Genomic DNA, 15,331 nt, shown 5'->3' with positions numbered 1-15,331 from the left:
CACTGATTAATGTGTGAAACCGTTGCTGCAGCAGCACAGGCAGCAAGATGAAGCAGTTCTGCTTTAATTCAAACTACTTTAGCATTAGCAAATGTTTACCAACTAATTCAACTCACCCTCCCCAGCCAGTCCCAAGAGGAGAAAGCAAAGTTAATTCTTCTTCAGAAGCAGTGCTAAATGTTAATATGTGAGAGTTTCAGCATTTTTTCAACCTGTCACAGTTCAAGTGACTGTAGTTAGAACAGTCTAGATTGGAACTGGAAAAAATCAGTATTAAAAGCAATGTCTCATTGCAGTCAGTGTGTGTGTGTGTGTGTGTGTGTGTGTGTGTGTGTGTGTGTGTGTGTGTGTGTGTGTGTGTGTTTGTTCAGTTTATCACTGTCCTCAGATCATCTGATATAAACTAACTTTACTTTATGGTGTTTATTTACACAGATTTTAAATTGTTGAAGTCTGAAAATATCCTTTATTAAAACAACTGTGGCAAAGTTTTGAGAGATTTCAGAGTTAAAAGTAGATTGAAAAAAAAATCAAATCTTTAGAGATCATTACTGCTAGATTAAGCTTCTCTGTAAAGGAATCTGTGCAGCTTTCTACCTCCATGGCCACCATAGGTTCTCCTGCACAGATCTAATTCAGCATAAACCAGTCACAGCAGGAAAAATGCCAACAGTGCTTTTATTTCCAGATCAAAAACTGAGCGTTGCTTGTTCGTCAGAGCAGGCGGAGGTGATTCTGAGGGCAGTTTCAATGTTTTTTTTTCCCCCACTGGTGAATTTGCTCTGAACTGAGAGTTTGCGTCTCTCTGAGACGGTTATGATGTGGCGGCTGCCTACAGAAGCGCTGCCCCTTTCCTCTGCAGAGCCACCCTGGCAGGAAGAGGAAGCCCAGCTGTGGTGTACCAGCTCAAATCAACCACATCTGCTGCAAACCAGCATGAACACTGAGAAGGCACGCACCAACTGTCACATCTGAGAAACTGGGATGAAATGACGCTCTTTTCTCACCCTGCGGCCTCATCCCAGCAGGTGAGAGGAAACTTCTACACTTACTGCACACTACAGACAGTTTTTAGATATATGCACCTTCTCCACCGGTGGGAAATTTCTCTTTTCACAATTTTGCTGAAAGAAATTCACAGATTTAACAGCTGATTGACAGAAGAGTCCATGTGTACTTTTAGCTCGCATTTTGGAGCACAGTTCTCAAAACACTTTAATTATTTGAAAGAGGTTCCAAATGTTGCAAAACGAAGCAACAAATTTTCCAGATTCTTTATTCTTTAAAGCTAGGGTTGGCGATTTGAATGAGATACATTTCTTTAAATACTGATTAAAATGATCTTCATGACCCGATGGGCAGCAATTCATAGTGTGTTCTTAAAGTAGTTTGGAAAATATCCGCTATCTACAGAAGGAGTAAAACGGGAAAAACAGCAACCAATAGTCTTGAGGGGACACCTTTTTTTAAACCAATCAAATCCCTTCGCCGTTGGACCTGCCCCCTGCGCGTACATGTACGCGTGCACTGACCCTGGTTCAGTGGTCCTGGTTGCAGAATGGCGGAGACGAATGTTTGGGGGTTCACTTACCGTTGAGTGCGCCATAACTTGGCGCAGTGCAAATAAAGAAAAACGAAGAAACGAAGCGCTGAGGACAGGTTACGCCAAGAACGCACTGGATGCGAAAGTGCCGCGCGCACCGCGCACGCCGTGAACGTCTCCGCGTCTCCGCTCCCAACGGGAGCTCCTCCAATGGGGTGGGAGCTGGGCGGAGCCTTGGGGAGAGGGGTCTGGGTCCTGAGAGTGGAGGTCTGCAGCCAGAGTACTATGCAAGATTTTCTTTAGCACTCCCCCTACTGGTCTCCTGTGAAAGTTCACTGTCGTAAACGTCCTCCGCATCGTACTCCAACAGCTTTTATACTTGTAATCCCGTATGAGCGCCGTAAAGCAGGTTTGTTCTCGCGAGATGTAATCGGGTCCGCTCCTCTGAAATTGCAAGCGCTGTTTTCAGGACTCAGACCCCGGGGGGAGTGAAGGGACAGGCGAATCACAGTGACAAGTCTTTGTTTACCCCCACAGGGATTCTGAAACACATTTATTGAGGTAAAAAAGTTGCAAAGTTCTGCTTTAATGTCTGAATTAGGCTTTTTAAGTAAATTCAAATAAAATGGTTTTCTCCTGAGAAACAATGACTGACAGAACGCATGCTCGGATTTTAGTACAAACCAACCAAATGAAAAATTATGGCCAGTTGGTCATTTTTTTCAATGGACTGCTAAAGCAGTAATACCCATCAGCAATGACAGGACTGACGTTGGATTGAAAATGTTCTGCTGTTTTTCTTCTAATGTGTATCTAACATCTCTTTTGTGGTTCCTGTGAGGTATATGAGGTCATGACATTGGTCTCTGCTTCCTTCCTTCCTTCTGTTTTTCACCAGTGATCTGTGTTCTGTTTGACCTGGTCGCCATGACGGCACCTGCACCTCGAATCTTCCACCTCTTCCTCATCGTCCTTCTCCTCTTCAGCTCGGTCTTGCCTCTGTTCTATCGCCGCCTCCTGGACCGGGAGCTGGTTCTTTGTGCGCCGGCTCCTCGGAGGAATCTCACCGTGCTCCTGTGGCACTGGCCATTCGGCCGCTCCTACCGGCTGGACGGCAACCGATGCCTCGCCAAGTACAACATCAGCCACTGCTTCCTGACCGACGACCCCTCCGCCTTCCCCGAGGCCGACGTGGTGGTGTTCCACCACCAGGAGCTGAGCCGCTCGGCTCCGCCCCTGCACCTGCCCCGCCCCGCCTCCCAGCACTGGGTGTGGCTGTCCCTGGAGCCCCCCCGCCCACAACACCAACCTCTCGCAGCTCAACGGGCTTTTCAACTGGACGATGAGCTACAGGCGCGACGCCGACGTCTTCGTCCCGTACGGGAAGACGGTGGTGGGGGGAAACGAGCCACACTTCCAGGTCTCTACAAACCGCTCCTGCCTGGTCGGCTGGGTCATCAGCAGGTACCAGGCTCGCCAGGCTCGAGCCAGGGTTTACCATCGCCTGAAGAGGTTGGTCCCCATTGAGGTTTACGGCAGGTGGAAGAGGAAACCTCTGCCCAGCGGGAAGCTGCTGCCCACGATCGCCAAGTGCCTGTTTTATTTGTCCTTCGAGAACTCCGAGGCAAAGGACTACATCACCGAGAAACTGTGGAGGAACGCCTTCCAAGCTGGGGCCGTACCTGTGGTCCTCGGCCCCAGCAGGGCCACGTATGAGTCCCTGGCCCCCCCTCACTCCTTCATCCATGTCTCTGATTTTAATAGCACAGAAGATCTGGCTGCTTATCTGAAAGAGCTGGCAGCTGACAGGAAGGCCTACGAGGAGTACTTCCTGTGGCGCCGCACTCACTCCATCAAGACCTACACCGACTGGAGGGAACGCTTGTGTCAGATCTGCCTCCAGCATCCACATCTGCCCACCAGGAAGGTCTACCAGGACCTGGAGCGCTGGGTTCACAGCACGGACTCGGACTGAGATTCATCACTGAGATTCATAAATACTGAAAAATGTCGTTTGGATTCTCTCGATCATTCAAACTGCGGTGGCTTTGCAAAGGAGTTGAAACCACTTGGTCTTTTTTTAAAGTGGGATTTTATGTGAACGATCAATGCAATGTGAGGCAGAAGGAAAATGACACATGGTTTTTGATTTTTTTTTTCAAATAACTTTTCAAGTGAAACATCATTTTTGTGTTTTTGTTCCAGAAAAGTTTCATGTTTACATGACAATGTTTCGAAAACGACGTCTGTTTACATGGATGACAGAAACGCTGAAAAGTGATGTAGTTAGTGTGTTGGGCCACGAGTTGGTGCTGTTGGTTGTTTTTGAAATGAAACCACACACACATGCCTGCAGACCAGAATACGCTTTCAACACTGACACTGCTGAGTACAAGAACGTTTGCATGGACAGATGATGAAGTCAGATTGTTGTTACCATAACTCTATAAAACTAACAGGAGAATATGCTGTTGTTATCCATCTGCTCTCACATGTGCAGAAGAGCTGTTTTCAGGAAGTTGTGGTTTCCCCGTTTCCATGGAGTCTGAGCATTTTCAAAAGGTTCCACCTTGGTCGCCGTTTTCAAAAAGAACCCTGAAAATGCAATAGAAGACCTTCGAGCCATCAAGAGCTGCAATCACAGCTACAAGTCTCGGTAACACTTTATTTGAAGCCCCCCGTATAACACATTATAAGTACATTTATAAAGCATTATAATGCCATTACAACACGTGTAGCTATAGCTATAAACATTCATAGATGATCACAATGCCAGGACCGAACCCTAACCCTAACCCTAACCCTAACCTAACCCTAACCCTAACCCTAACCCTGTGCTGTATGGTGGGTTATAAAGCATTGTGATCATGTATGAGTGTTTATAACTACTTATAATGTGTTATACCGGGTGCTTAAAGTAAAGTGTTACCCAAGTCTCTTTAGGTTTGTTTCTGAATAATTATATTTACATTTAGGGTTGTAATGAGCCCGAATGTGGAAAACTTCAGGGGGAATCGACTCCGATACAAACCACTGTACACGAGCAAATCCTGAGTCCTCAGCAGCAGAAAAAATGTGGAAGTGTGAGCTTTTGTGTTGCAATAAATAAACAGTGTGGTAACTGCAGGGAGGGTCTTGTCTTTAAGGCAAACCCCGATTACTGAACAAGACATCCGCTTCTCCGTCACCTCTGCACAGTCACGCTCACACGCTTCACTGCAATCTCTCACTTGGTTTGCTCATGTAAAATGCAACAGGAGAGGCTACAGGAGAAGATTTTTTTTTTGGACATTTCACTGTATTTTACATCAGAAGATTTCATTAGAAAAATACTTTATGTTGAGATTATAGTCATTTTTGGGAGTAATTGTTTGGCTTTTGTGAAATATAGATATGCATGTTGTTTGACATCTCCGAGCCAGATTCAGTGATGTGTCAAAATAGGCGTTGAGACAGGATCATGTTCACCATGTTTACCAGCTGGTTGCACACATCTGTACAGACACAGAGCCGCTCCTCATTCTGCCAGTTTCATTTGGTGCATTTCTGTGTTTCATGTCGACTGCAGTGCGCTGATGAGTTTTACATCCACATTAAGATTTTTTTTTTAATTATTCAACTTGTTTCTTTCTTTTCTGCAAATTTCTTTTCATTCTGTTGAATCCAGTGGATGTCACTGAAGGCTGCTCTGTTTTAGAGGCTGTTCTGAATATTTTCTGACTCAATGAAGACATAAGTCCAAAACACAAATGTCACACATGTAAAAATGTTTTCTCTTCTCTTCTGTTCTTTTTTAACAACATATCATTGATATGTTTGGACTGGATTCATCAGTAACATCATCCAGTGGTGGATGACATGCATTTATATCAGCTGGTGCTTCTGTTGAAAAAACTTCCCTGAATAAAAGAAAAGAGAAAATATTGAAACTCAAGAAATAATTAACTAAATGTAACTGTCTGAATAAATATGTAACGACATTGAAAAAGCAAACAAACAAAAAAAAGCAAAGTGATCAGTCCCCCCGCTCCACAATTCTTACAATGTAATAATTTCTCTTTGAATTTTCACAAAATGTTGTTACAGCTTGTGATTCTCAAACAGTGGGATGCGGCCCTCTGGTGGCCAGATGTGGTATTGCAGAGTGGTCGTGTACAATTGCTGTATAAAAGTACTGGAAGACATGTGACCAGATGTGATGTAATTTGATTTAAACCTCAGCAACTAAAATAGGAATAAAAATTATTCCCTGTCAAAAAATTGCTCTACAAATTGATTTGAATGTAATCCTGAGAAAAAATTAGCTTGATTCAGATGAATCAAAGTGAAGTTTTGAAGTTTGTCTTTACTGACTCTTGCCTTCAAACCACTTAAGCTGCAAAGTAACAGTAACTAAAGAGTCTTTATTTACCCCTGTAGAGCTGAAGTGATTTATAGGCAGGTCTCGGGGAAGCAGTGCTTTGTTTGGCCACTAGATGGCGACCTACACTAATCAAATCAGACGTAGGGGCCTTTCATTTACAGTGTGAGTCAAATCTGGGTGTATCACTTCTCTCTACCCACAAGTAAAGATATTTGTATTTCATGTGTTTGTGAATCTTCTGGTTTCTCTTCTGTATTTCAGTGTGATGCTGCTGCCTCCTCACTCTGAAGTCAAGGACAAAATGTGCAAGATGTAGTCGTGAAAACAAAGAATTGAAAATTCCAAACTTGAAACATGAGAAGGAAGGCTGGAATGACTGAAGCATCAACCAGCTGGCAACAAGACGCACAACAGAGGCCCAAATTATCATGCAGACAGCAGGGAAGCACCATGAGCCTCGTGAGGCTTTCAGAAACAGAAGCAGTTTTAGAGTAAATGGGTCGTTGAACATTATTCCAGGTGTGTATTAAAGTGTGTGGAGAATATACGGAGGATCCCCAGTCACATGGAGGGCCTGGTTCAAGCCAGACTACACAGACTGGAGATGAGCAGAGTTTGAGTCAGTCCATGTTTTTAGGGTCCCTGGCTTTATAATGGAGCATGGCTGTGAGTGGGAAAGACAGCCGGACTGAGCGTTTCTGAATTGACCCATAAACCATAACATTCATTAGTCCATCAAAGGATTGTTCCGAGCGTCCAGATATTTAAGATAATTTCTTGTGTCTGTTGAGTTCCGCTTGACTTCAATTGAAACGTCACATGAGTTTCAGCAATATTTTGCTTTTCTTCTTTTGAGAAGAAAAAAGGAAAAGACAATATTAATTTCCAATTTAATCATTCAGTAGACTTCAGATGGCGTGATCAGGGTGTTTTGATTGGACTCCTGCCTGATGGGTGTGGATGAAGGTTTGATTGAAATGTAACTGGTCCAGATTCAACCAGATTCTCCCGATGAGACTCAGAGCGGGACACACAGGACACAGAGCAGCTGCATCTCATCAGGTTTTTACATCTCTGTCTTTAAAAGATCTCACTGAATTTCTGTCTTTAACTTTACAGTTTGATTTCAGCGTGTTTCATGTGACCAGTAGGAGGAAATATTAGTTTTCAAAAAGTTGTTTTCATTAGTTCCAAACACTGTTGTTGTGCAAATGCAATGAAATGTTCACTGAAAAACATCGTGAAAATGACCCTAAAGCAGCTGAAATGAATAAATTATTCAAAATGCTTAAAATTCTTCAAACATTTCTGAAACTTTCTAAGCAGCTAAGATTTCGGAAATGAAATAAGATGTGCTCGGTTGTAAGCTACAATTCTGTAACTGTTTAAACTAGTAAAACATCAATAAACTAATTATAGATCTTTCTGAGAAAGATTTACCAATGAAGGTAGTTTGATCAGTTGTAGCAGAGCATGTTTAACTTGTTGTAGCACTATTGTGTTTTTGTTTGTAGCTCTTTTTACCTTGGGTTGATTTCACTGCAGAAGAATTTTCCTTCATAGTCTGTCAAACGTGTTCCCTCGCTTCTGGGTAATGCAGTTTAAGACTGCGATGTTTGAGTCCCAGGGTCCATTCCCCTTTTGTGGTAACGCAGCAATGAGTTGAAGGCAAACTGCCAAACTGGAGATCACAATGCCAGAGACTCGCAACTGCAATACAGGAAATACTTCAGGTTTTTTTTCCCCAGGAACTTTATTAAACATGGAACATAAACTGAAAAAATAGTTCAATCAAAATTAACGTAATGAAGAATTTGACAGACAAGTGCTCACAATAGTAAATAGTGACAACAACAAGGTTCTTTACAGACAAACAAAAATGAATGACAACAAAATAAATGTATATTGTAGAGTCAAGTGGCTACTGATGGCAAGAAACAAGGCGTACAACTGCTCTTCACTCAACCAGGACTTTATTGTCACAACAGCTAAGCACTCTGGGAACATCACACAACCCTTATACTGGTTTGCAGGCCGAGGCCACTCCCCTAGAAAATAAAATGAACACAAATGAACGCAGAACACCAAAAGCAAGACTAGCACAAGCAACTAATAATAAAGGGAAGACATAACAAACACAAAAAAACACTCAAACGGCCAGCAAACGGCCCGAACAGTCCCCAAAATCCCCATGATGCCTAGCGGCCCCATCACAGCACACAGTCGCTCTTACAGCGGCCCCCAGCGGCCCCCACGGCCGCTACATAGCCCCCACCTAAGGGGTTTAACGTCCCCGAAACACTGTTAGTCCAGGAAGAAAATACTCGAAAAGGAATCCAATTGTCCAGCCCGCCCCCGGCGGCGTGAAGAACAACGCGGACCCTCCGGCGTCCGTCCCGGCTGGGGGTCTGCACCAACAGTCTAAGTCTTGTCCTCCTCGGCTTCTTCCCTCTCCGGCGGCTCCAAAGGCCGGTACGGGGAAAGCCTGTCCCGGTGTGAAACCACCACGTGCCTGCGCTTGGGCATCCTGACCCACTTTGGTCTTACTCCAGCGCTGGCTGGGCTCCTGCACCGCGGAGCGGCGTGACCACTGGACCAGGCGCAGACGTCGCAGCCATGCACATGAAGTTGTGCATCTTTCCGGTAGCCGTGCCAGTGGAACCCCGCCCAGAACCGATGCAGGGTCTTGGCTACCCCGTACTGTCCGGCCCCACCGACCCCTGGACCGTACGCAGGACTTGGGAGCGAAGCGAATGTTTTTCTGATTCAGAACGTTCCTCCTCTTCACTCCAGTCAAGATCGCTAATGTCCAACATGTCTCCACCATCCGATTCCCCCTCACTGACCTCCTGTATCTTTGCTAAAGCTTCTTCCACCTTATATCTCTTCATTATGCCTCTTTTTATTTTCTTTCTTTTGGGATTTGGTTGATATTTTTGGCCGTCTGTCTGATTGTCTGCTGTCTGCTGGGAGGTGAAGAGGAGACAGAGCCGGGCTGACAAAAGTGAACAAAATACTCCTTCCAGTGGTCCAGGGGACGGCGTGTTAGCACGTGAAGTAAATCCGAATGGTTATAAAACATTTTAAAACATGTGTTTTCTTTTCAATCCATTAAAATAACATTTTGATACACACAGACCTGCGCATGGCAGAGCTCTGCAGAAGGATATACCAAAGCACAGAAGTAGAAACAGACTCAGCTGCTGTGCACCGGTATATCCTTTCACTAAGCACTATGCTTGTGCAGATCTGTGTGTATGAAAACGTTACTTTAACGGATTGAAAAGAAAACACGTCTTTTAAAATGTTTTATAACCATTTGGATTTACTTCACGTGCTAATACGCCGTCCCCTGGACCACTGGAAGGAGGATTTTGTCCACTTTCGTCAGTCTGGCTCTGCCTCCTCTTCACGTCCCACAGTTGAGCTAAGCTAACTACGATGCTAACAGCTGGGAGTCAGCGGCTGGACGAACAGACACAAAAAAGGTATTTATGAGCTTATCTCACTTTGTAAATGATAGGGGTAGGGCGTGGGTCCAAAATCTTCGCAGTATTCTTTTAAAGAATAAAAACAATGATGTGCTTCATGAGTGATTTTGTGTATCTTTCATGACACTGACAAGCTGAAACCCTGCCTCTGAGGTTTTCTCAGACAAATTAGCCTGCTCACACCTTCTGCATGAAACTATCACTGCGCCCAGCTGATTCTGTCGACACCGCCCCCTGGTGCGCGGCCACGCCCATCTTGGCGCAAGTGCAGCGGACCGGTCAGAAACCCTCTTCTGCACCTGTCGAAAATAGGAATCCGCGGTCTCCGCCGGTATTCACCGGACAAGTTGCGCCATCAAAGTAGAGCCCCGAGAGTTTAAGTTCATGCTTTTGTGAAATTTTCATGTTGTTCTTGTGCGTGACATTTGTACTTTGATTTGCACCCAGGGATCCTCTCACACTCTGAAAGACATGTCACTGTCCAGGTTTTTCCTTAATTCACCCACAGTCAGCTGGAATCAGATCAGCATCCTGAGACCCTGAACTGGATAAAGCAGTGTGATAGTGAGTGGTTGGAGAGGCTGATGACATGGATTGGCAGCCTTCTATCCAGTTTCTATCAGTCTACCCCAGGGTAGCTGTCGCTACATATGTAGCTTACCTGCTATTGAGTATAGAATGAATAATGCAATTTTAAAGCAACAATGTCTTTTGTGAAATCAGAAATGCAAGGAAATGTTATTCTATTTCCAGGTTGTCAAACTGAGAACTCGGCGTGAAGCTGAACAATACGAGGGGGGACCCAAAGTTTCCGGACTGATTCTATTAATAAAAAATACAATGAAGTTTCGACTTTGGCCGCTAGATGTCGCTACAGGATTTTTTTTTTTTTTTTTCTTGAAATTTTTGTAGGACTGAGCAGAGGCTGGAATGATCATATAGACGTTCATGTGATGTTACCCAGCCGATACCAATCCACGCCACCGGAGCCCCCGTAATGCCACGCCCCGCGACCCAGGGGGGAAACCGGGAAAGTCCGCCACCCCGGAGGCCCGGAGGCATGCAGGCACCTGCCCCCAATCCCCCAGGGCCGCCCCCGAGGGAGGCAAGGAAATAGGGCGAGCCCGCCGCGCACCGCCCCCCCCCCCCCCACCCCCACCCGTCCCGCCCCCGGGGCGCCAGAGGTCAACCAGGACCCACTGGGGCAGCCGGGGGCACAGGCGACACCCAATGAGCAGCAGCGACACCAGCCCGGGGGAAACCCACCCTAATGCTGGTCATGTCTCTGGGGCCCAGCGCCCCCAAGAGGGCCAGGAGGGAACGCCACCATGACCCAGTCGGGGTGTTTCCAGCGCTGGGGACCAGGGACACGCCCAGATAAAATCCTGCCCCCCCCCCAAAAAAAAAAAAAAAAAAAAAAAAAAAAAAAGAGGGTGCACCCCACACACGGCGGGGGCCCAGAAGACACAGCAGGCCCCCCCCAGTCCCACCCCAGACAAGCACCCCCCACAGGGCCGACCTGCATCCGCACCACAGGTACCCGGGCCAGCGGGCCGACCCCAACACCCAGGCCCAACCCGAAGCAAAGGGCCACCAGAGATCCCCCGCCCCCCGGAGTCCCATCCAGATGTCGCTACAGGATAACCTCATGCATAACTGTGCCAGGTTTGGTCTTCCCCCGTGATGCGGTCAGCTGACAATCATTGTTTATGTTGACAGAGTTACACCCCGTTCTTCGATTTTCAAGATGGCGGATATCCACGGATATGCGCTCTGTCAAAACATTTTGTTTTTATTGGGAAAACCAGCGGCAGAAACACACACCATGTTGCAGACATTCTTTAAGAAGGATTCTTAGGGTGTCTGAGTGGTTTGGGCCCTTTAAGAGTAATCAGATTACATCACGAAGACCAGGCACGCAGAGGACAACAATCCACTTCCAGAACAGAGGAAAACGTCACAAAAACTGAAGCAGACGTCCTGGTAGGTCCACGCAGGACTTTGATGACATTGCAGAACTGATGGGAGTATTGTAGAGATCCAGACTGACCATCCTCAGGCGGTTATTAGAAGCAGGGAGACGAAGGCCCCCGGAAATGGCCGCATCACAGCAGACAGCAGACCACAGGACGCCCCGTTATGCACAGAAATAGCACCAAATGTTGTGCGTAAAGCATATTTTTGGACTAAAACCGTGACCAGCCAGCCTCCCACCGCCATATTCCCCTGATCTGGCCCCAGGCGACTGCTTTTTGTTGTCAAAGATGAAACTGGAGCGGCAGCGGAACGGTAAGACAGACATACAGGCGGGGGATGGAAAATCGAAGTTCTATCTAATCGGCACAGTTACGCACGGTTATGGCGACTCTTCTGAACAGTGAAAATCTCCGGTGCAGCGTTGTATTCAAGCCAAAGGAGAGTATTTTTAAGGTGACAGTTTCAAATAATTGCGAAGATTAAAAAATAAAAAGTTAGAACTACAGTCCGGGAACTTTGGGTCCACCCTCGTAAATGTCTCCAGCTGTGAGAAAACAATGGCGACTGCACAATCTGGTAGGTGCAAACCATTGACAACTCACTGATTTCCAGCCTTTTTCGGAGCAGACAACCCCTCACTGCCAGCTGCTTTCAAGGATTTTGACAGATTTTGAAGACCAACAGAATATTGAATTTCATGATAACATAAACATTGATCCAGCAAAACAAAGAGTAAACTCTTTCTTTCATCTGCAAAAGGATTGTGTTTCTGCTGTTTTCTGCTCTTTAGTTATTGGCAGGAGAAGATAGGTGGTTTCACCAAAAACAGAGCACTCTCTTACTAGAAAAGGAGAAAAATCAAACAGAAAACTGACGTTGTGCTAATGTTTTTCTTTTAGTGAATCCTGAAACATCGGAACACTTGTTATTTTCCCTCATACAAAATTTAAAAACACTTAGATGAGGGATTTTGATTGTAAAATAATCACTTATTTTCAGCAATAACTATAGACAACTCAACAAAAAACTCGACACTTCACAGTAAGTGAGTCAGTGAGTGAGAGCGTGCGTGTGTGTGTGTGTGTGCGTGTGTGTGTGTGTGTGTGTGTGTGTGCGTGCGTCCATGTTTCCTCCCCTTCACAAGTAATAATGGATCCATCCGCCACATGCTGACCTGGATCTATCGGAGAAGCTGTGCCGATGACAAGCTGAGCTCACTCCACACTGCAAGCCCAACCTCACAAAACTTACCAATTTACCCAGTTACTGTCAAGATAACAAAAGACTGGCAGTGGCTGGGACTCTCACTGGTACCAAGTTTTGGGGGATATTTTTTGGTTAGCACGTCTTGGCTAAATATTCCAGTTTTCCTGGCCTGGCATATCCTGGAAGTGCTACTTGGGAGGTACCTCCATCAAAGAAATTGGGGTAGAGGTACAAAACTGCTCTTCAATATGAAAGGATGATTGCTTTTACTTTCCAGATATTAAGAACTGAAAAACAAAGATAATCTGCTCCTTACATACAAAATATCATACCTTTATTTGTGAAAACAGTCTGTCAAATGACTAAAATTGGGTTTTCTTACTCCACAGGTGGAGGGAGAGATGCAGAGACCAGAGCCACTCAGAATAGTTCTTCTGGGAAAGACTGGCCATGGAAAGAGCTCCACAGGAAACACCATCATCGGAAAGAACCTGTTTAACGCTCAAGTTCTTCAACTTCAGTCACCAAATGCTGTCAGAAAGCAGTGGGTGAAGTGGACGGTCGTGCTGTCCACGTGGTCGACACTCCTGGACTGTTTGATAACAATTTGTCCCATGATGAGGTTCAGGAGGAGCTGCTGAAATGTATCAGTCTTCTGGCTCCAGGACCACACGTCTTCTTACTGGTGTTTCAAATCGGACGGTTTACTTTGGAGGACAAGAAGACCCTGAAACTCATAAAGGATGCATTCAGGAACAAGTCAGAGAAGTTCACCATCATTCTTTTCACCAGAGGAGATTTACTGAAAGATGAAGGAGGGACAATTGAACAGTACATCAGTGAAAGTGGTGACTATTTTAAGAGGCTCGTCTCTGAGTGTGGAGGAAGATACATGTGTTTGATAACTCAGACAGACAAAATCGAAGCAGGTCAGAGAGCTGATAGCAAAGATCAACGCCATGGTGGAGAAAAATGGATGTGACTGCTTCACCAACGAGAAGCTGATAGAAGCTGAGGCACTCAGGCAAAGAAATGGAAAAGATTCTGAAGGAGAAGCAAGAAGAGATGAAAAATGAGATGGAAGACCTCAGGAGAAAACATGACAGGGAAATGCAAGCAATGAAAATAAGAAGAGAGGAGGAGGAAGTAAAAAATCAGTTCAGAGATGAAACTGAAAGAACGAGAACTGAAAGAAAAACAGGAAAACATCAAAAACACTTGAAGAAAAATTACGAGAACAAGAAAAGCGACAAAAAGAAGAAGAGGAAAGGAAAAGACAAGTGGAGGTGCTCCACCGAGTGTCACAACAAACCTATGAAGTCTTGCAATTCAAAATAATTCAAAAATCCTTATTACAGGAGATGAGGCTGCAGAGCTGAGAGAAGAGCTGAAAGAGAAACAAGACGCCTGGGACACGATCCAGAGGGAAAATAGGGAGAAAACATTTGCAGAAAATATGCAGAAACAGATTGAGCATGACATGGAAGTCCAAAAGCCTGAAAACACAACATGAGAAAGAAAAAGCAGAGATTAAAAAAGAAGAAGAAAGAATGAGAAAAGACTTGGAGGATTGTGAAAAATTACTGCAGAGCGTAAAAGATGACGATGAAGAAAAGGCCAGAAAGCAAGCAGAGGAGTGCAACGACTTGAAGACAAAGTACCAAAAAAGAGGAGAGGAAATCCAAACTTGATGAATGTGCCACCAGGAAGAGAGAAATGTCAAGAGAATCAGCCACTTACTGAAAAAACAGGAGAAGGAAATGAAGTCCACAGATGGAGAGGAGGAAAAGAAAGCCCTGCAGAAAGAACACGAGGAACAGTTGAGTGACTTGATCCAAGAACTTCTTGATAAAAAACCAAACCTGATTGTACTGTTCTATGAGACACATTCATTTTCATTGCAGACTAATTTGTGCTAGAAGAATGAGAAAGACAGAAAATTTTACACATGCGCCAGAGCGCCACAGCAAACAAAACATGATGGTAAAAGTGAAAGTAGACGGAGCTCCAGCCTGATGGCTCCACTTAAAGACACCGAAAGAGTGAAAAACTCGTGGAAAGAGAGAGCAGACTCTGTCTGGAGGAGGAGAAGATCTGCAGACAGAAGTGAAAGTAACTAATCTCTCCGGCGCCGCCCCGCGATTCAGAAACGGGAAAGAAAGGCTAAATAAACTTTAATGCTTAATGATAACGTAGACAATGTATGGGCTTAATTTTCTATCTGGAATAAAGGAGCAGATAAACAGTCTGTAGTGCTGTAAAAGCTTCTCGTGATGCGTGGATCAGTGCGCCTGCATGGAAGCGCACAGCTGAGCTCAAAATGTAGTATGGGAGAAAGCGCGTGTGCACCGGTGGTGCGCGGGGTCGCCGCGGACACTCCAAAGCGGACGCGGGCTGTAAGTCACTAAATGACAAAGCACCCAATTAACCACTAAAACGGAAGGCTCTCAGCAATGCTTACCCCCAATTTCCACCAGACGTGAAAGCACCGCGCCTTGAAACGTACTGCGCAGCACTTTGAACCCATTCTCTTCTATGAGACAATTTCCACTGGACTCGAAGCACCGCGCCCCAGAAGTGCTGGTGCGCGCCATGGCGCTGGTGATTCGCTTCAGTTCTATTTTCTGCACCGCCGCTTCTAAACCTCGTAAACTCACTGTCGTTCAGAAAGCACCAGAGAGGAAGTTACACCGGAAGTTTCGAAATAAAACACAATGGCAGGACCTCACAGACGGACATTTTTTCTTATTG

The 15,331-nt window shown here is 45.4% G+C and overlaps 2 protein-coding genes across 2 annotated transcripts; both read left to right on the top strand.

Moving 5' to 3' along the window:
- Positions 1-962: 962 nt before the first annotated feature.
- LOC115398316 (alpha-(1,3)-fucosyltransferase 7-like) lies at positions 963-3,599 on the top strand. The gene is given in 3 exon segments (XM_030105012.1): positions 963-1,028; positions 2,442-2,830; positions 2,832-3,599. Coding segments are annotated over 2 exon segments (1,047 nt in total). The 5' UTR covers positions 963-1,028; positions 2,442-2,470; the 3' UTR covers positions 3,519-3,599.
- Positions 3,600-12,981: 9,382 nt separating this feature from the next.
- On the top strand, positions 12,982-13,656 carry LOC115398255 (GTPase IMAP family member 4-like). Its single transcript, XM_030104937.1, is given in 4 exon segments — positions 12,982-13,093; positions 13,096-13,467; positions 13,470-13,502; positions 13,505-13,656. Coding segments are annotated over 4 exon segments (669 nt in total).
- The last annotated feature ends 1,675 nt before the right edge of the window (positions 13,657-15,331 follow it).

Source organism: Salarias fasciatus, chromosome 12 (assembly GCF_902148845.1).
Source record: "Salarias fasciatus chromosome 12, fSalaFa1.1, whole genome shotgun sequence".
NCBI classification, from domain to species: domain Eukaryota; kingdom Metazoa; phylum Chordata; class Actinopteri; order Blenniiformes; family Blenniidae; genus Salarias; species Salarias fasciatus.
The sequence above is the reverse complement of the archived record's forward strand: the minus strand, read 5'-3'. Positions and strand labels throughout refer to the sequence as shown.